Source organism: Ailuropoda melanoleuca, chromosome 4, assembly GCF_002007445.2.
Source record: "Ailuropoda melanoleuca isolate Jingjing chromosome 4, ASM200744v2, whole genome shotgun sequence".
Taxonomy (NCBI): Eukaryota; Metazoa; Chordata; class Mammalia; order Carnivora; family Ursidae; genus Ailuropoda; species Ailuropoda melanoleuca.
Window position 1 is genome coordinate 138,350,780 of NC_048221.1, and position 20,783 is coordinate 138,371,562.

The 20,783-nt window shown below is 39.5% G+C and overlaps 1 protein-coding gene across 3 annotated transcripts in view; it reads left to right on the forward strand.

Moving 5' to 3' along the window:
• MBOAT2 (membrane bound O-acyltransferase domain containing 2) overlaps nucleotides 1–20,783 on the forward strand; it is a 127,502-nt gene that overhangs the window by 72,060 nt on the left and 34,659 nt on the right. For all 3 annotated transcript variants that reach the window (XM_034659944.1, XM_034659946.1, XM_034659945.1), the window contains one exon: nucleotides 17,526–17,621. In XM_034659944.1, coding sequence (XP_034515835.1) covers nucleotides 17,526–17,621 — 96 coding nt within the window. The remainder of the gene's footprint in view (nucleotides 1–17,525; nucleotides 17,622–20,783) is intronic.

A 20,783-nucleotide genomic window follows, 5' to 3' on the forward strand; every position in this document is an offset into this window, starting at 1 on the left:
TGTTGCCCTGACAATTGAATTCATGAAGAAGTGAAAGTAGACCTTTACCTCACACCATACATAAAACGTCACTCAGAATGTATCATAGACCTAAACATGGCACCTAACACTATAAAACTTCAGAAGAAAATATAGGAGCTCTTTATGACTTTGGGTTAGGCAAAGACTTTTTAGGTATGACCCTCAAAAAATGGCCCCCACAAAAAATTGACTAATTGTACTTCATCAGAATGAAAACCTTTTTCTCTTCAAAAGACACTTTTATTTTTTTTTAAAGATTTTATTTATTTATTTGACAGAGATAGAGACAGCCAGAGAGAGAGGGAACACAAGGCAGGGGGAGTGGGAGAGGAAGAAGCAGGCTCATAGCGGAGGAGCCTGATGTGGGGCTCGATCCCATAACGCAGGGATCACGTCCTGAGCTGAAGGCAGGCGCTTAACGACTGCGCCACCGAGGCGCCCCTTCAAAAGACACTTTTAAAACAATAAAAAGCAAACCACTGGGAGATAATAATTGCAACACATATATGTGATTCAGGACTTCATCCAGAATATATAAAAAACTTTTACCACTCAATACTAAGACAACCCAATTTAAAAATTGGGAATATGGGGCTCTAGTCAACAAGTACTCGAATATCTGAGTACCTGCTTCGTGCCCTAGTCCATTCCGGACAAAGACCAATGCCAAGCCTCCCGTCCTGGAGTTAATGTTACATGGGGGGAAGCAGACAACAGGAGGGTCAACAAATACAGAAGTGAAGTTATCTCAGAGAGAGAGATGAATGAAATAACATGGGTGCTGTTGGAGAGAGTTGACACGTGTGAGCCAGCCGTTCACAGAACCAGAGGGAGAGCCTGTGAGCGGGAGGGAGAGGCCCGTGTCCAGCTCTTTGGAGCGTTTGGTGTAGTCAGAGACTGAGAGAGGCCCAGGCTTGCAGGTGCCTGCTGAGCAAGATCACCAGTACTATGAGAGGAACTCAGGCGGCTGGGCTAGACTGTAGTTGTAAGTACAGTGGGCAGAGGGACATACCTTGTTAGATTACGGCTCCAGCTGCCGGGTAGATGACATCGTCCCAGGGAATGTGTAGCAGGAGCTTCCAGAGGGACCGGGAAACCAGACAAGACTTGTTGGTAGCTGCAGACCTGGAAGCTACGTGTGGAGAGAGAGGAAGACCCACAGGACTAGAGGCAGGACTGGATGGAGGATTGGCTGTGGTGCATGAAGGAAAGGGAGGAATCGGCTTCTGGAGGCTTGAGCCGTTGGTGGGATGGTGTTGGGTGTTACATACCAGCTGGAGGAGAACATGCTGGCTCTCCACCTCAACTCAGCTGGAGAGGCTTTATTAGACGCTCATGGCGGTGTCGGGTTGGCAGTCAGACGGGTCTGGTGATGGCGGTGAAAGCTTTCAAGCCTTAAAATTAACTGAAATCTTCCAGGGGGGGAATTGTTAATACATAAGAGAAGGCTGAGGCTTTGTTCAAGCAACTTTCCTCAAGTCACAGCCAGTAAGAGGTCAAGACAGCATTTTGACCTGGGTCATTCTTTACTCCGGAATCAACTTCTGTGTTTTCTTGAGACACCCTAATTTAAAAACTTGCCCTTTGCTTCTCACTTTCTTTAAGCAGAAAAAGTTATAGAAAGTTGGAGTTCGGGGTGCCCGGGTGGCTCAGTCAGTTAAGCGTCTGCCTTCGGCTCGGGTCATGGTCTCAAGGTCCTGGGATCAGTCCCAAGTTGGGCTCCCTGCTCAGTAGGGAGTCTGCTTCTCCCTCTGCCTCTCCCCCTGCTCATGCTTGCTTGCTCTTTCCTCTCTGTCAAATAAATAAAATCTTTAAAAAAAAAAAAGTAGTTGGAGTTCTTTTTACTTTTCCTTGGAAATCCTTAGCGCTTTCTTTCACATTCTCTCCCTTAGCCAGGGACTTCTTTCCTTGGGCTGTTTGACCGTTCTTGTGACTTCCAGACTTCCTCTTTCTTACAATCCATCATATACATCGATTAGTCTTTATTATTCTCCAAGTAACTATTTCATCCCATTACTTCTTTGCTCAAAAACCTCGGAATGCCTACAGGAGAATACCCAGAATACTCATATTGAAGAAATCCATGCCTTTCAGAATACTTTGAACTTTGTTTTACCAACTAAGCTTATTTCCTGTTGTTTTTCCCAGTTTTTGCTAGATAGGTGTCACTCTGGCCATGGAACGGTATACTGACTCTTGGCTCTACACACTCAACTGGGAAGCGCCATCTTCTCTGTCACTCTTCTGTGTTTGGGGCTGACATAGACATTGTCATCCTGGGAGGAGCCTTCCACTCCCTCTCTGGCCTGTGGTGATCTTGTCACACTAATTCTATTATACCCTATATTTGTCTTCTCAGTACCATTCACTTGCAAGCACGTGTCCCACCCAACAGAACTGAAGAGAATGTCTTCTCTTTGTCAGGCTCCCTGGGGAGCTCAGTGTTGTGAAGGATGTGGACAGCTAAGAAACCAGTTTTTACAAAGTGTGGTAAAGCTATTCTACATGGAGCACCATGGATATATTGAGACAGAAGTGACTGGCATTTAGAGCTAATCCTACCGTACCCAGCACTGTTACTCATGATTGGCTGTCAGACATTGTGACAACATCCCTGGAGAACTTGTACCTTTCCGTTCTTTCTATTCCTCTATAAAAGGCGCGGGTATTGAGTCAAAATGACGTCTTTAACAACCAACTCTAGGAAAAGATAAGACGTGATCTTAAAATGTGAAGAATGGTTATTGTGTATCTTTAAGAGGGTATGTTTATAAATGTAATAGTGGAAAGAGCTTTCAAACTTGGTTCTTAGACCACATGGCTAGTTGATTTATCACCTATTGCTTGAGGATAAATTAAACTGTTAATTGTAACACTTGAGCAGAAACAGTGTATCTTACAATGTGTTATTGTGTGCAGAGTAAAAAAAATGAGAATGGTATCCCACTTATTAAAAGTCCATTAAATGTATAACTAGATTATTAGAATAAAATTTGGGAAATCATCAAAAGATTTTAGAAACCTGACATTTTGATAATTGTTTTAAGATGAAATTTTGCAACTGCTAGTTGTTTGTAGCAGATTAAATGCACACACTTACCTGAAATTCCACTGAAGTGGTAGGAAGCTATCAGAGCTATAAAGTCAGAGACGGAGTTGTTGGAAGAGCTGAAGCCCCAAGTGCACGCAGAGGATGGTGCTGTCGAGGGGCCTGACCACCCTGCCCGTCCAGGGATCGGTCCAGGAGAGGGGGTGTGTGGGCCTGCTCTGTCCATGTTGTACCCTTTGAGTTTGAAACTCTGTGCACATATGACTTTCATATAAATAGAGACGAAAGAAGAGGTGAGCCCCCTTCGGGATGTTGACCTGACTTTCAGATGCCGTTGCCTAGAGAAACAATTCTTCAGGTCGCCTTCCACGTAAAAACCACTAAATGAAAACAGACAAACTCAATTAATCATAATGTTTTTAAATAGAAAATACAAATAATTTTCAAGAAATGATCTTTCCAAGGCTCTGCTCCTATAAATTGTTTATTGAGTACTTTTCAGTCTGCATTTCTCATTAGTGCCATCTTTAGAGTTAAATCTAATGCCCCCCACCAATGTTTAATTTTTAGTTCTCAGCTTATGTTTATTGCTGTTTAGATAAAAAAAAATAAAAAGACTAGCTAGATTGAGTGAATTGTAGTTATTTAATTTGAAATGGTATATTCTGGAAGAGGAAATACATAATTGTGGATAGAAATTTGGAGATAGGTTTTGAGAGAAATGGATTTAATATGTAGGCTTGGAGAATTATTTATTTATAGGTGTTTAAACTGAGTGGAGTCTCATTTAAAAATTACATGATAACCTATGGGCTTCAGGATTATATGCCAGCAAGTAGAGGTACGGTTTGGAGATACCATTTTGAATAAAACTTGATCCTGGACTTAAAGGCTTTTGTGACCCACTAGTTTTAACCTGAGCTTATTGCAGTCAGCACTGTGTTTCCACCCAGCAGTACCAAGGAGACAGAGGGAGAGGAACCAACTGGACCAAGGATGGTTTAGCAACAATTTTACAAGAATAAAATTATTTTTAAAGTGAAATGGACCCCTATCTCACCAAATTAATTAATGTGAAAATAGTACCAGTTCAAAATCATGACCAACTTCAGACAACACTGATGGTAACTAACCTGTCCTTCCCCTGAATTGCTGGAATTTCTGCCTGTGCATACATGTGAAGGGTGCCTTGAATGTTGCCAGGTTTCTCTAGAATCAGTCATCCTAATGTTATCAGTCTTCAATAGTAGTTATTCCTTGGTTGTAATCAAAAGAAAAGTGTACATAAATGTGTATCATTCATCCAGTAGAACCAAAGAAAAGAGTTTTAGTTTTTTAAAAAAAATGAGATCCTGGGTTAACAAAAGTTCTTGAAAAAACTTGGATTTTGTTCTGGGTGTGATGGGCAGCTGTTTGGGGAGTCTTGAGCACTCTGGATGCCGTGTTTAGAACAGACTAGGAGGGAGTAGGAGAAGGACAACTAGTCAGGATGCTATTACAGCAGTCCAGGCCCAGACCCGCTCCCAGGGGGAATTACTCAATCCAATGTATATTTGTAGATAGATTTGGGTGTGGATACGAGTCCTAGTGATATGCGATATGAAGTTGGATTTGGAGATCTGCAGTATGGGGATGGGAATCACAAAGATACATCAAAAAGGACTTCAGTTTTTTGGGCAAAACAACTGCATGAGAGATGGTGCCGTTTACCAGGATGGAGAAAACTAGGGAAAAGGTGGTCTTGGTGGGATCAGAATTTCTACTTGGAACATGTTAGGCTCCAGATGCTTACTTACTAAGCAACACCTGGTGATGTTGAGTAGTTTGTTGGTTGTTTGAGATAGGAGCCATATCTAGGCTGGAGCTTGAGAATCTGGGAGCTGTCAGTGTACAGAGGGCATGGAAATCAGGGGGCAGGGTGACATCCTCTTGGAAATCAGTGCCATTGGAGAAGAAAACCAAACCCCGGGAGCCCAGGATGAGGAGGAATACACAAAGGAGATCGTATTCAATGTGTTTGTTTCCAAACTAAGTTTTAATCAACTTTAGGTGTAATTTACCTAAAACAAAATAAAACCACCAGTTCAGTTCAGTTCCAGTATAGTTAACATTGGACAAATGCATAGACTGTGTAACCACCACCCAAATCAAGATAGACAACATTTTTACTCATCCCCCAAAGTTTCTTCCTTTCCCTGTGTTATCAGTCAGGCTCTGTCTCCTGCAACCAGTGACCTGCTTTCTGTCACTAGAGATTAGTTTTGCCTGTTTTAGAATTCTGTATAAATGGAACTCTATAGTGTGTAATCTTTTGTGTCTGCTCCCCCTTTTCTAACTCAGCTTAATGTTTTAAAATTCATCCATGTCATTGTGTTTATCAACAGACTGTCCCTTTTGTTGCTGAGTGGCTTTCCATTGTGTAGAATGTATGTACCATAATTTATCTTTCACCTGTTTATTAATGGACATTTGGGTTGCTTCAAATTTGGGGCTGAGTAAAACTTCCAAAACATTTTGGTACAAGTCTTTGGTACAAGTCTTCAACGGATATATGTTTTCATTTCTCCTGCATGTGTGCAGCAGAAGAATTTTTGGGACACAGGGTGAAAGTATATTTAATTATATAAGAAACTGCCAAACTTTTCCAGAGTAGTTATGTGAATTTTCATTCCCACTGGTGAAGTATGAGGGCACCTGTCACTTTAGTTTCAAGCACCCTTGGTTTTATCATACTTTTCAATTGTAGTAGTTCCAGTGGGTGTTTAGTGCTACCTCACTATGATTTTAATTTCGATTTCTCATGATTAATGGTGTCAAGCATTTTTTTCTTGGGCTAATTGACCAATTGGACACCTTTTGGTACATGTCTGTTCAAATCTTCTGGCTTGAACTTTACTATTATTTTATAATTCATTCTTTTTACATTTGGATATGTCTTTTGTCAGTTTTATGAATCATGAGTATTTTCTCCTCATCTGTGACTTGCCTTTTCATTTTCTTAATGGTGATTTTTTAAATTAAGTTTTTAATTTTCATTCCTGTATAGTTAACATACAGTGTGATTATGAATCTGATGTGGACAATTTAGTGATTCAACACTTCATACATTACTCCATGCTCGTCCTGATAACTGTACCTTGGTGGTGATATTTGAGGAACAGAGCTTTGAAATTTTGATGAAGTCAGTTTATCAGTTTTTTACTTTATAATTTAGAGCTTTTTGTGCCTTTTCCAAGAAATCTTCATCTGCCCTAAGATTGTGAACATTTTCTTTTAGAAGTTTTATAGTTTTATTGTTTAGGCTTTGATCACAGATCCATTCTGAGCTAGTTTTTGTGTATGTTATGAGTTAAAGCCTGAAATTAACCTTTTTTCTGTATGTATAGACATTTGTCCCAGCATTGTTGATTGCAAATACCATCTTTTCTGTATTAGACTGCGACTTGTCTATATGTGTGGCTTTATTTCTGGACTCTACACTGCTTGTTGACCCATGTGACTAACTTTGCACAAGACTTACACATCAGAATACTGGCTTGACTTTCTCCTTATTTTGCCTTCCCCCTCTGTGTATACTCTCCAAGACCCTGTTTGCTTATATGCATTTTGTTTTATAGTGTTCCATGTATTTTTAGAGTTGTTTCAAATATTATATAGAAATGCAAAGACTACAGACTAGCCAACAGTGTGTTTGAAAGACAAGAGCAAAATTCCAAGGTTTCGCAACTTAAGTACCTGATTTCAAGACCTAAGTATAAGCAAACAGAGTCTGGGAAAATATAGACAGGGAAAGGCAAAATAAGGAGAAGACAGTAAGTTAGAATACAGATGTGCAAGCCTTTTCTGCAGCTGACCAATAACCAAGGTCATCTGAGCTCATGCACCTTGGAAAGCGAACAGTTTAATTTGATTTCAGCAAGTTAAAACAATTACTCATTTGTTCGATTTTGTCTTTGCTCCCATTAGGATTTTGAAACTTTTGGTGATGTTACCTGGTTTCCTCCTTAGGGGAGAATTCTTTTTCATTTCCCCTCAGCATTTCTGAGCTCTCTGTTTTTTCCTGTTTTTTTCCAGTCTGTAGCTGATATCTAAATGAATAAATATTTAAATGTGATTTCTCTTTTTGAAATGAGGCAGTAATTCAACATTTATATTTTAACAAAAAGAAAATGTTCTGTTCTAGAACTCTTTAAATGCTATTGCTTTAATTTTGTTATGAGTAATAATTATATCAGGATGCTTTTGGCTGCAAAGAGCAGAAATCCCAGCTCATGGTGGTATAGCGGTGTGAACAGTATAGAAAGATTTACCTCTCAAAGCAAGAGGTCATGAGGCAAGGCAGCTCATTTTGGCTAATTCAGCAACTCAGTCTTAATGAGGGCATCAAAAAGCTCTACTTTTTGCTCTACTTAACTTTTCTATTTTGCCATCCTAGCGTATTGACTTTGTCCATAGACTAGCTCCTTTTATAAGCTAAGGCTGGCTGCTGTCACTTACAGACACGACACTAGCAAGGGTCATACTTCAAGAAGGAGCAAAGCCTTTCCAGAAGCTCTATGTCAAGTTTCATTGACCAGACCTTAGTTTTATGCCTGCCCATAAACTAGGCATAAAACCTTGCAAGAGGGACAAGATCACAGTTGATTGAGTTAGAGTGTCAGGACCCCTGTGTGTCTGCCTTTTTTTAAGTTAACTCTTAACACTGTCACAGGTAGGAATAATAAAAAGTGTTGGGGCCATTATTTACATCTTGGTCCTTTCTGTCTGGAGTTTTTGCATGTATATTTTTCTGTTTGAAGGCACTTAGTGAAACTCATACCTTGAGCATAGCCCTCGTGGTAATACCATGCACATGTATACTGGCTCCTATGTCTGCTTCCCTCTGCTGATGTGTGAGTGCGAGAAGTCAAAGGCTTGCCCAGTCGCCCTGCCCTGCGATCTGACTCCGAAGAAAACAACTAAAGTTTAATGTGCTTTGCCTTCAGTTCGGAATGCATTTCAGTTGCAGATAATAGGGGAAAAATTCACCACCTGGGATTCTTGCTGCATTCGGTTGTTTAGAGCCAATGCAGCAGCTCATTGTATCATTAAAGAAGCAGAATTCTTCTCTTGCTCTCTTGTGCTGAGACTGTTTGCCACCTCATGGATGCAAGATGGTTGCTACAACAACCATTAGATCTGTTTTCTGGGCAGAAAGAATTCAAAAGTGTGAAAAGCCACATCAGCTGTCTCTCCCCTTTTTTGTTTTTAGGAAAACTATCTGGCACTATACATTAGAAATACATTGTGAACCGCAGATGTAATTCTCAATTTTCCAACACTCACAGTTTAAAAAGGAGAAAAGAATATATTTTATTTTGCCCAGTATATATAAAATATTATCATTTCAAAATATAGTCTGTATAAAAATTATTAATGAAAGATCTTAAATTCTTTGTGAAGGCTTCAAAAAGCAGTGTGTATTTTGCAGCTGTAACACATCTCATTTTAGACTAGCTGCATTTCAAGTACTCCATGAGCACATGTGGCTAGTCAGTGGTACGCTGGGAAATGTTAGCGACTAATGGGCTTTGTGGGTAAGCAAGATGCATAAGTATACATATGCAAACTTATTATAAATTTTACTAATATAGTGGATAGATAGTACATAATTTACAAATAATAATAAAATATACAATACTCTCCATTGTTAATTATAAGAAGAGCCAGTTGGTTCTTACAGAATGCTTTCACTGATTCTTGCCAAACTCTCACAAGGCTCACCTGTAGCTGCATTTCATCCATAATTTGACAGACTCGACTACAAATAAATGGTTACCAGCCAGTTCAGTAAAAAAGTTGCTTATATCATGGATAAACGAAGGCATTTCTAAATGGATGTTGGTTGATATTTCTGTTTGTATCAGTGAATAAGATGAAAGTCAGACAAGGAAGATGTACGTTGGAACTTCACTCCTCTGGCCACGTGTGAGCAACTTCTTTGCTGTCTCAGTAGTAGGTTTTGCATCACTAGGAGATGATTTCCTCTTTCTTTCTTGTTCACAATACAATGGCTGTAGTCATGACAACCTTTTAAAAGTTTAATGTGCATTACTAGCATTTTCTTCGTTGTTTTTCCCCCTACCTTTTTGTTCAGCATTTTAATTCTAATTCAGGTGAGTCAACTTTCCCATAAATATTTTAGGCCTCCAGGATCATCACAGTTGCTCTTGTAGCTGTGCTATTGTAAGGCAGAAGCAGCCATAGACACGGAAACAAACGGGCCTGGGCGTGGCCAAGTAAAATGTTATTTACAAAACCTGGCAGTCAGGGAAGTTTGGTCTACAGCCTTTAGTTTGTTGATCCTTGGTTTAAATGACCAAGAAGGTTTATAGTTTTGCCAGTTTTTAGAGTGTAAATGCTTCTATCCTGGTAGCCTTGAAGCAACTAACTTGAAGTTCCTGAATGGGGGTTGGGAAGAAACGCTCAGTAGCTCACCACTCCGGAGTATTTCGGTCACGCAGACGCAGGATGTAGGAATAGCCCAAGAGCACAGAAGACACCAGATGATAAGAAGGAATTGGGAAGCGATGAGTTTTGAATATTTAATGCTTTTGTAATACTATTTATTTAGTTTTATGTTCGCATTTAATTTTTAATACTGGCTGTGTTTAACAACCAGTTTACAAAAATTCTTAAACTCACAGCTTTCATGAGCTGGCATGAGCCAGATCTAGAACACTCTTGCCAATGGAGACCATATTGGACAACACAAATCTAAGTCTTTTCCAGGAACCTCAGCAGATTTCTGCATGCATGTCACAGACAAGATCTGTGTATCATGCCACCTCAAGCTGCAAGAGAGGCTGGGCATTGAATATTTAGCCTTTTGGTCTCTAGAGTAGAGGAAAGCAGGGGACAATGGAGACAGAAATGGACATGGTGGGAATCAACCTAGAGTGTCTATTACAGTTTTGTTCTAGAACTTTACCCATGATATATCAGTATATGTTTATATACACACGGTTGTGTGTATAATATGTAGATACATTTGTGCAGGGGTTTTTACTACCTAAAATGGGATTATTCTTTAGTTCACTTTTTCTGCTTAACTGACTTTCATTGTGTGTGCATATAGATATCTCCTTATTCACTATTGCTGAATTCCATAGCGGGGCTTTCTATTTATTTTATTATTTCCATTTATTTTAACTAATACCGTATTGGAGACATTTAGTTGGTTTTCTGTTTATCATTAACATACAGTGCTTTAGTGAGTATCTATGTGTAGATCCTTGTAAATATATGTAAGTATTTTTGTTTTTTAGGATAGACTCCAGAAAGTGAAATTGGCAGCTCAAAGAGTATGTACAAATTCTGATGTATACTGCAAAATCACTCACCAAAAAAAAAGGCTGTTTAAAATCTCATCCCCACCAACCACATTTGAGAATGACTATTTTCCCTACCCAAACTGGGTATTGCCTATTTTTAAAATTTGCCAGTGATATTGGACAATTATTATCAATTTCTTCATTCATTCATTTATTATTTATTTATTATTTATTTATTTATAATGCTTGACTGGGTGGGGGGAACATGGGTAGGGAAGGGGCAGAGGGAGAGAAACAGAATCCCAAGCAGGCTCCACATCCAGCGCGGAGCCCAATGTGGGGCTCGATCTCACAACCTGAGATCATGACCAGAGCTGAAACCAAGAGTTGGACCCTTAACCAGCTCAACCACCCAGGGGCCCCTAATTCTAATATGCATTTTTTGATTATTATTGTGATTTTCTGATCATTCCTTATCTTGAATCTCTTTTCTTTTTCTTTTTTTTAAAGTTTAATATTTTATTGTTTTAGGAATCTTTACACCCAACATGGGGCTCGAACCCATGACCCTGAGATCAAGAGTCATCCTCTCGGGGCACCTGGGTGGCTCTGTCGTTGGACATCTGCTTTCGGCTCAGGGTGTGATCCCAGAGTCCTGGGATCAAGCCCCGCATCAGGGTCCTCTGCTGGAAGCCTGCTTCTCCCTCTCCCACTTCCCCTGCTCGTGTTCCCTCTCTCACTGGCTGTCTCTTGCTCTGTCAAATAAATAAATAAAATCTTTAAAAAAAAAAAAAAAGTCATCCTCTCTTCCAGCTGAGCCAGCCAGGTACTCCTCATTTATTTTTCTAAATGGACTGACTTTATAATTTTTTAAACTCTGTTATTTACTCATTTACATTTTCATCCATTTTCACTTGATTTCTTAATCCTTGTTGATTTGTGAAATTTTTTATTAAAGGTATTAACCTACGATATGTAGCAAATAATTTCTGTTGCTTATTTAATTTTCTGTCATCTGTTCTATAGAAATTTCCAGTGTTTATATAGTAAATATTTGTCAGACTTTAACTTCATGGCATTTATGATTTTTGTCATACTTATGAAAATTTCCCATGCCAGAATTTTGAGGGTATTCCTTTGTATTTTATTTTGGTACTTTTTATTGTCCTGTTTTTTTTACATTAATCTGGATTTTTGTATGTGTGTGTGTAGTACGAACCAGGAAACTGTTTTTATTTCTGAAAGGAGAGCTTTTTAACCTTGTTTACTTCATTCATCCTTTTCCCGCTAATTTCATATGCCAGCTTTATAATAAACAAAACTTCCAGTTGGATGAGTCTTTTTTTTGAACTTTCTTCTCTGTTTGGTTAATCGTTTGATCTGTTTATGAAACAGTACTACATTATAAATCACTGTGACATGTTCTTTTATCTGCTGGGATCGGACAAGTCCTCCTCATCATATCATTTAGTTTTCCAGAAGACCTTGAACATCAGCCGGTCAGGTTCCACTGAGAGTATTGTTAGGATTTTGATTGGGATTATGATGTTAAATTTAGAGATTAATTTGAGAAGGGTGGACTTTATGTTGTTTGGATTTTCAAATTTAATCTACAGTTAAGTTCATCTATACTAACACATATCCTTCTCCTTTCCCACTTCAGAAACTTCCATATGCTTTCCCCGAGGAATTAGTAGTGTCTCAGGGCTGACAAAATACTGAATGTTTCGACAGTATTTTTTTTTACGTTAAGAAAGCATCCTTTTCTCTTAGTTTGCTGAGAGTTCTAATTCTTACATGGAAACATTGTTAAATTTTATTAAATGGCGTTCTCTGTATTGACTGTAACTGTTTTTCCCTTTGACTCATCACTATGATGGTAGATATTACTAATCCCCTTATATGGAATCATACCTGCATTTACCAAATAAGCCTTACCTGACCAAGGTATTTTATTTTAAATTACTGTAAGTTGTAGTGCGCTAAACTCTTACTAAGGAATTACTTCAGTTATCTTTTGCAGCATGACAAACCACCCAAATTCTGTGGCTTCACAACAGTTTATTATTGTTTTTCATGGTTCTTTGTGTTGGCTAGACTTGGCTGGACAAACTTTGCTCGAGGACTTATGTGGGTGCTATTACATGTTGGCTGGAACTGTGTCATTTGAAAGCTTGACTGCTTGACATCCAAGACAGTTCCCTTCTGGTGTCGAAGTTGGCTGTTGGCTGGGAGATCAGCTGGGATTGTTGACTGGGACAGTCACCTCTCCGTGCGGGCTTGGTCTGCTCATGTGTGATGGCTGTCTCAGACTACGCTAAGGACAAGCAAATCAAGAATGAAATGGAGGAAGCTGCCAGACTTCTTAGGACCAGGCCTTGAAGTTTCAGGAAGTCATTTCCATTATATTCTATGGGTAAACCAAGTTCCTAGGTCCAGCCCTTCCAAGGGAAGAGGACCATATTCCATCTCTTGCTGTTCGGAGCTACATGTGCAATAGGGTTTTTACTGGGGCAGCAAACTTTGGAGACAGTTCTTTGGCCCCCACAATTTACATACATCTTGCATAAAAAGTATTCTTCCTCCTAAGGCCCCCAGAGTGTCACCTCCTGATGGCATCAAGCTTGACCCCTTCATCTGGTCATCTAAGTCAGGTCTGCAGTGGATGAGGCTTCTTCAGTGTGGTTCCTCAAATACAGCTCTTGTTCATGTGAGGACCAGTGCACTAATGGGGCAGGTTTTTGTCCCCCTCCACCCAGTACCCAGTATGCAATGGTGAGTAGTGAGAGGATGATTATAGTAGATGCTACTGTTAAAAAAGGAGAGGAGTGCAAGTCTCTTAGCAATCTCTGGTTCATAGCAATTGAGAAGTCCAGATGGACACCTGTTTCCCATTCCTTGAGTGGTGCCCCATCTCGTCCCTGGAGTTGGTCTCTGCGGCTCTTTCTCCACACGCTGAGCTGTCCTTCCTTTTATACAAGAAATGGCCAGATTTTGCAGTTGAACAGCTTTCTTAGCCCGCTACTTACCTGTAGATAACTGGGGACAGTTATCTCTTCATTTTGAACTGTTTTTGCCTGTCCAGTCACGTATAACTCTCTCAAAGACTAATGTGGGCTTCCTAGGTCTCTGTAAATCTTCTGCATTAGACAGAAGCCACTCCCACAGACCTCTTTTAGACCATCTCCTTTTACTGTGGTCTGAAAGTGCTGTAGGACAGCATCCTCCAGGTTCTTGAAAACGTTCTTGTCTAGCAGGGAGTCTATGAGGCATAACCTTGAGATTCTTGGAAACCATTGTTTTTTCTGAGAGGTTCTCTAAAGATGTGCCCTTACCTCTTTCTGAGGTATCATTAAAGAGTACTCCTGACTTCCTCTTTACTGTGATTACTTTGAGAATATTTTGTGACTGGAAAGACTGTCCTGAGCCCTGTTTTTTTCAAATTCTGCTAAAATCTTGAATACTTCCCATTTTCAGTTCATTTCTCTATATACACACCTTATATGCATCTAGAAGGAGCCCATTGGCACTTTGAGTGGTATGTGTTCTGTTTTCCATGTTGGAGTGAGGAGCAGTGTTTAGCCAATTTCTGTAGCTTCCAATTAAAATTTCCTGACTGCGTTTCAGATCTTCACTAGCAATCTCCTTAAGGCCTTTACACTTCCCACCTGCACCCAGTCCTCAAGCCCGCGCTCTGCGCTCCAGATTTTTATTATGGTAGCTCCCCGTTTTCACTTACCAACTTCTGTTCTGAGTCTGCCACTTCACAGAACTGCCACTTCATAAAACAAATGGGTGTGTTATTTTGCTAATGATTTTGTGGGTCAGGAATTCAGGAAAGGTTCAACTGGATAGATCATCTCTTTTGGATAAGCATCAGCTTCTTCACTCACATATCCTACGATTTGGTGTCTGTCTTCTCACTGTCTCTCCTACAGAGTGTGTCATCCTCCAGAGCCTCTCTGTGTGGTGGTCTCAGGGTAGTCACACTTCTCTCATGACAACAACTCCCAATAGGCAATAAGCAGAAAGTGCCAGGCTAATTATGGGCTATGCCTGGAACTAGCAAAGTGTTACTTCTGCCATAATCTACTGGTCAGAGAGCTGGAAGGCCAACCCAGATTCAAAGTGGATAGAGAAATAGGCTCNAAACTGTGGTGGCCTAAAACAAATGGGTGTGTTATTTTGCTAATGATTTTGTGGGTCAGGAATTCAGGAAAGGTTCAACTGGATAGATCATCTCTTTTGGATAAGCATCAGCTTCTTCACTCACATATCCTACGATTTGGTGTCTGTCTTCTCACTGTCTCTCCTACAGAGTGTGTCATCCTCCAGAGCCTCTCTGTGTGGTGGTCTCAGGGTAGTCACACTTCTCTCATGACAACAACTCCCAATAGGCAATAAGCAGAAAGTGCCAGGCTAATTATGGGCTATGCCTGGAACTAGCAAAGTGTTACTTCTGCCATAATCTACTGGTCAGAGAGCTGGAAGGCCAACCCAGATTCAAAGTGGATAGAGAAATAGGCTCTTGTTTGTAATGGGGGAAGCAGAAGGTCGGGTTATACAAGAGTATATGAAATGGGAGATATTGTTGTGGTCATCCTTGGGAAACAAAATCAGCCACATGATTTTTGGAAATTATTTTAAGTTTGATTTGTCAGCACTCTATGTGTGAGTATGCACGTGTGTTATTTTGTCAGATATAGTTGTGGAGAGTATATTAGCATTGTAAAACATTTGAATTAGGAAGCTAGCCTCCTTTTTCCCCCCCCCTCAGGAATAAATTAAGTGGATCAAAATTACCTATTTGACTATAGTTTAAAAGATTTCTTTACATGTGGAGAAAGGGGATCCCTCCTACATTGTTGGTGGGAATGCAGGTTGGTGCAGCCACTCTGGAAAACAGTGTGGAGGTCCCTTAAAAAGTTAAAAATTGAGCTACCCTATGACCCAGCCATTGCAATACTGGGTATTTACCCCAAAGATACAGACGTAGTGAAGAGAAGGGCCATATGCACCCCAGTGTTCATAGCAGCATTATCCACAATAGCTAAATCGTGGAAGGAACTGAGATGCTCTTCAATAGATGACTGGATTAAGAAGCTGTGGTCCCTATATACAATGGAATATTACTCAGCTATCAGAAAGAACGAGTTCTCAACATTTGCTGCAACATGGATGGCACTGGAGGAGATAATGCTAAGTGAAATAAGTCAAGCAGAGAAAGACAATTATCATATGGTCTCTCTCATCTATGGAACATAATAACTAGTATGATCGGTAGGGGAAGAAAGGGATAAAGAAAGGGGGGTAATCAGAAGGGGGAGTGAAGCATGGGAGACTATGGACTCTGAGAAACAAACTGAGGGCTTCAGAGGGGAGGGGGGTAGGGGAATGGGATAGACTGGTGACAGGTAGTAAGGAGGGCACATATTGCATGGTGCACTGGGTGTTATACGCAACTAATGAATCATCGAACTTTACATCAAAAACCAGGGATGTACTGTATGGTGACTAACATAATGTAATAAAAAAATTTTTTTAAAAAGATTTCTTTAAAAAAAATATTCGTTTATTTGAGAGAGAGTGCACGTGCGTGTGAGTCAGGGGAGGTGTAGAGGGAAAGGGAGAGAGAATCCTCAAGCAGACTCCCTGCTGAGCACACAGCCTGACATGGGGCTCGATCCCAGGACCTTGAAATCATGACCTGAGCCAAAATCAAGAGTCAGATGCTCAACCGACTGAGCCACCCAGGTGCCCCAAGTTTAAAAGATTTCTTTCATAAAACCACCTGAGTTGCCTACACAGGAAACTTAAGATTTTAACTTAACCAAATTATATATATGTATATATATGTATTTTTTTTTTTGAGAGGGAGAGAGGTGGGAGAGAGATAATCTTTCTTTTTTTTTTTAAGATTTATTTATTTGAGAGAGAAACAGTGACAGTGCACAGGTGGGGAGGAGAGGGACAACTTAATATAGTTTTTTTGATATGCAATTACTTATAATACCATTTCAATAAACAATCTCTAACTAAAAATGTCACTTTAAATTCAGGTAGGGGCACCTGGCAGGCTCAATTGGAAAAGGCTGCAATTTTTTTTTTTTTAAGATTTTATTTATTTATTTGAGAGAGAGAAAAATGAGCATGAGCTGAGGGGATGGAGAGCAGAAGGAGAGGGAGATGCAGGCTCCCCATGAGCAGGGAGCCCAGCATGGGACTTGGTCCCAGGACCCTGGGATCATGACCTGAGCTGAAGGCAGACACTTAACCCACTGAGCCACCCAGGTGCCCCTATGTTGGATTTTTCCTATTGATTTCTTCTATATGATCAATGTTTAGAAAGTCCTTCCCCAGTTTGAGAATGTTTGGATGTTTATCCACATTTCCTGTGTGTTCTGGTTTTTCCCTTGTACAGTAGTTCTTCAGTCCGTCTAGAATTATATTGTTAACTACTTAGATGATAATCTCTCCCTGCTCATTTGCTTTTTAGCTTTCATCCTATGCAGTGTTATGTGTTCTGGAATCTGTTTCTCTTCTCTTCATATTGATATGAAATCCCTTCCATACTATGTGTTTAATTATTGTAACTCTGTCCCAAGCGCATTGAGAATGTGAAAATCACTAAATGTTCACGCCTATAAAGTTTGAGTAAATGCCACCTGATCCACACTAAGGATGAATGATTTTAGACTGTTGAGAACAAGTTTTTAAAATCCTATTAAGAATTTGTTTAATGTGTAATTTAGCCAAATATTTTTGGGTCAAATTGTGTTTTCTAAAAAGAAGGAGGAGTAAATTGAAGAAATACCAATACTCACAGTTTTATACTTGTGAATATGACTTCTAAATATATAATTTGGTTCATGGAGGTCTTTCAAAAGGAAAAAATTAGTAAAAGCAGTAATTAGATGCATATACCATTGAAGATGCTACAAAATTTACAAAAGTAAACTAAAGTAGATACTAGTAAAGAGTTCTTACAGTTTATTGAAGAAAGCTATTTGTGGAATAGATCTAGAAATACTTAATTTTTGAACCATTTAAATTTTGAATCATATGGTTAATAAATTTAAAATGTATTCTTTAACAAAATGAATCTTTTATTTTCACTAATCTAGTTCATTTTTGTTTTTCAGATATTGTTTTGTGTTTGCTTTGGGATACCTCACAGTGTGCCAAATTACTAGAGTCTATATCTTTGATTATGGACAATACTCTGCTGATTTTTCAGGGTAAGATTAACACTTTGACTCAGTAGCCTGTTTTATGTATTCTAACATGTTGGTGAAAGGACAACATACAGTTGCATTTAGTAATTCAAATGAAAAGTGATTGACAGATGTTTCAGTTGAAAATTCTTTAATGAATTTAGATGTGTTTTTTTTAAAGATAATTTATTTGAGAGAGAGAGAGAGCGCACAAGTGCAAGCAGGGGTGGGGCAGAGGCAGAGAGAGAGAGAGAATATCCAGCAGACTCCCCACTGAGTGAGGAGCCTTACATGGGGCTCGATCTCATGACTCTGAGATCATGACCTGAGCTGAAATCAAGAGTTGGACACTTGGGGCGCCTGGGTGGCACAGCGGTTAAGCGTCTGCCTTCGGCTCAGGGCGTGATCCTGCCCTTATGGGATCGAGCCCCACATCAGGCTCTTCTGCTATGAGACTGCTTCTTCCTCTCCCACTCCCCCTACTTGTGTTCTCTCTCTCGCTGGCTGTCTCTATCTCTGTCGAAAAAATAAAATAAAATCTTTAGAAAAAAAAAAAAGTTGGACACTTAACTGACGGAGCCAACCCAGGTGCCCCAAATTTAGACGTTTTCCTTGTAAAGTGGTCTTTTATGGTGCTGTATAAGTCACAAAAATAACCTGGCCTTTTAAGTTAACCTATATACAATTTCTAAATATGTAGCAATTAAACTTTTCATATGGCATTCTGGTATTGGAAGCATTCTCTAATTTTATGGGAATTTCTGCCATTAGTTTTAACTATTGAAAACCAGCCCCTTGGGGTCTGTCCTTGACTCCGCTTCTTTCTTTGTTCTCCTGAGCCTCTTTTGTATAGTCATTCACCAGCTTCTGTATAAGATCTGGTCACTTCTTCTTGCTTCTTAATACCCCTTGAGACTTCTGAATTTCCTAGAGAAGACACTTGAATGTGTATTTTACTTGTATACATTTCACTTTTATGGAAATGTTCTTATGTCTAGTATTCAACTGAGTCGTGAAAATAACTTCTGCCTTTTTGTTCCTTCAAAAGGGAGATAGTTCCTCCATGGTACTCTTTGTCCTGTGACAAAACTGATTAAATGTCTGCTCCAAGATAAATGTAGTCCAAGTCCCCAAGGACCAACGTGCTCACCATCTTTATAAAGGGACCTCTGCTAAGGATGAGCGAAGTAGAAAAAATAAAGTATATCATGGCATCTATAGAAAATAGTTATTTCAACATTAGAAATGGACCAAAGGTGTATGAGCTTAGAGAAAAATTACTGCTATGAAACAAGAGAATTTTAGAAGATGAAGTTTCTTTTCTCCTTAATGGGATTCAAGTAGATTTTACTTTTTAAAAAGTAATCTAAAAAATAGATTTGGATGAAAGGAGGTTGCATGCAAAAGAACATACAAAACCAAGCCAAAATGAACTGATTAAATACACTAAAAAAACTAGTTAAATTACTGATGTATTGAGTAGAATAGAGAAATATACCTGACATTCAGAAAAGGAGAATAGATGCTGGCAATCTAGCTTATAAATAACAGATATTCTTGCAGGAAAAGAGCTAATGGGCAGAATCAGTGAATATGTTGGGCCACTGAAAATCTCCGGAATTCGAAGATGTAAGCCAGGCTGCATGTTGTCGTTAGGGTATAATGAAAGTAGGAACTAGTTGTGAATGCTTACAAGAGTCAAGATCACTTAGTTTAAGTTTCCTGGGAGCAGTTACCCTACTGGTCTTGTTCATCGGGGTATCCTTAGTGGTTAGCACACAGTGGCATTAAATAGACACTTACTGAATCAATAATAATAGTAATACCTCAGTAAAGAAGAAAGAAAACACAGTGAGAAGGGCGGGGGGTGAATAACAAACACAATGCAGAAAACCCTGAGCAATGTGGGTGAAGCTGTTCAATCTAAGAGATAAATTCATAGCCTTAGTGTTTGCGTTACAATGAATTTAGAAATGAATTAAGCCTTTAGTATGAAATAGAAACAAAAAGAACATTCCTGACGAATTCATGCTGATAACAGAAACGTTAACATTAGCCACTGGAAGTTAATAGTGTAAAATCATGAATTTTCAAACTGCCTTCTGGAGCGCTCGGATACTGTAGGCATGCACCGGGGCGGTAAGCAGGCAAGGCTCTGCCCTCCGGTCTTACTTCAGCCCCAACTGCTCTGTGTCTCTAGCTTATATTTTGGGATTCCACATGCTACTTCATTTACAAAATATTATGCTGCTTATATATTTAAACTGACAGATTTAAAAAGTAATCTAACGTTGCTAAATTGGGGTCATGAATGTGGCTGGCGTGAGTACGGATTTGCATGACGCAGTGTTTGCTGGGCCCTCACCACCCATCCTTTGGTTTGATCTTAGCCGTTACCTTTCTTATTTCTCTTACCTGATATTCTAAACTCCTGTTTACTACTACTCTCTAGCTGAGGATAGGCTAACTGCTGTTAAAACCACAACACAATTCCAGTGGCTCAGCATCATAAATGTTTATTTCTCAGTCACATGGCAGTCGTCTAAGGGGCGAGCCTTTGCTTCTCACAGTCAGTTACGGAAGCTTCTTTCTCAGGGCTTCACCTCTTCCAGCATCTCTGGAATCCTCTTGATTACGTTGACGGAGGTGCTGTTGATGAGCAAAGGGAGGGCATGCCTCCTCTCCACTGCTGTTCACATCCTACCGGAAAAGACTACTTACGTGGCCCACAAATTAGAGGGTAGTTTGCAGTAAGAGCAAAATGCATGTTTAAAAATAGCTTTATATGACATGGCTTTAAGTATTTTGCTGAAATTTAAAATTTCATTTCAATATTTAAATATAATTTAAAACGTTTAAGTATGTGGAAGAAAAACAACATAGCATGTTAAAGATGGACAGCCTGATATAAAAGTCCCAGTTTAATGTGTAATGTTTATCCATTAGGAGAAACATTTGACCACCAGCAGTAAACTGATAAAGATTAGGCAGAGACAAATTAGCTGAAGGAGGCCATCTGGCAGAAGTTGAAGGACTCTTTTTTTCTCTCTCTCTCTTTTTTTTTTTTAATTGGACACAAGACAGAAAAGAAGCCATCTAGAGGCAGACTCTTCCCCTAATAAAATATTTAGGCGTTTAGAAATCTTCAGTGTGTTTAACACACGAGCAGAAAAGATCGTAACTTGA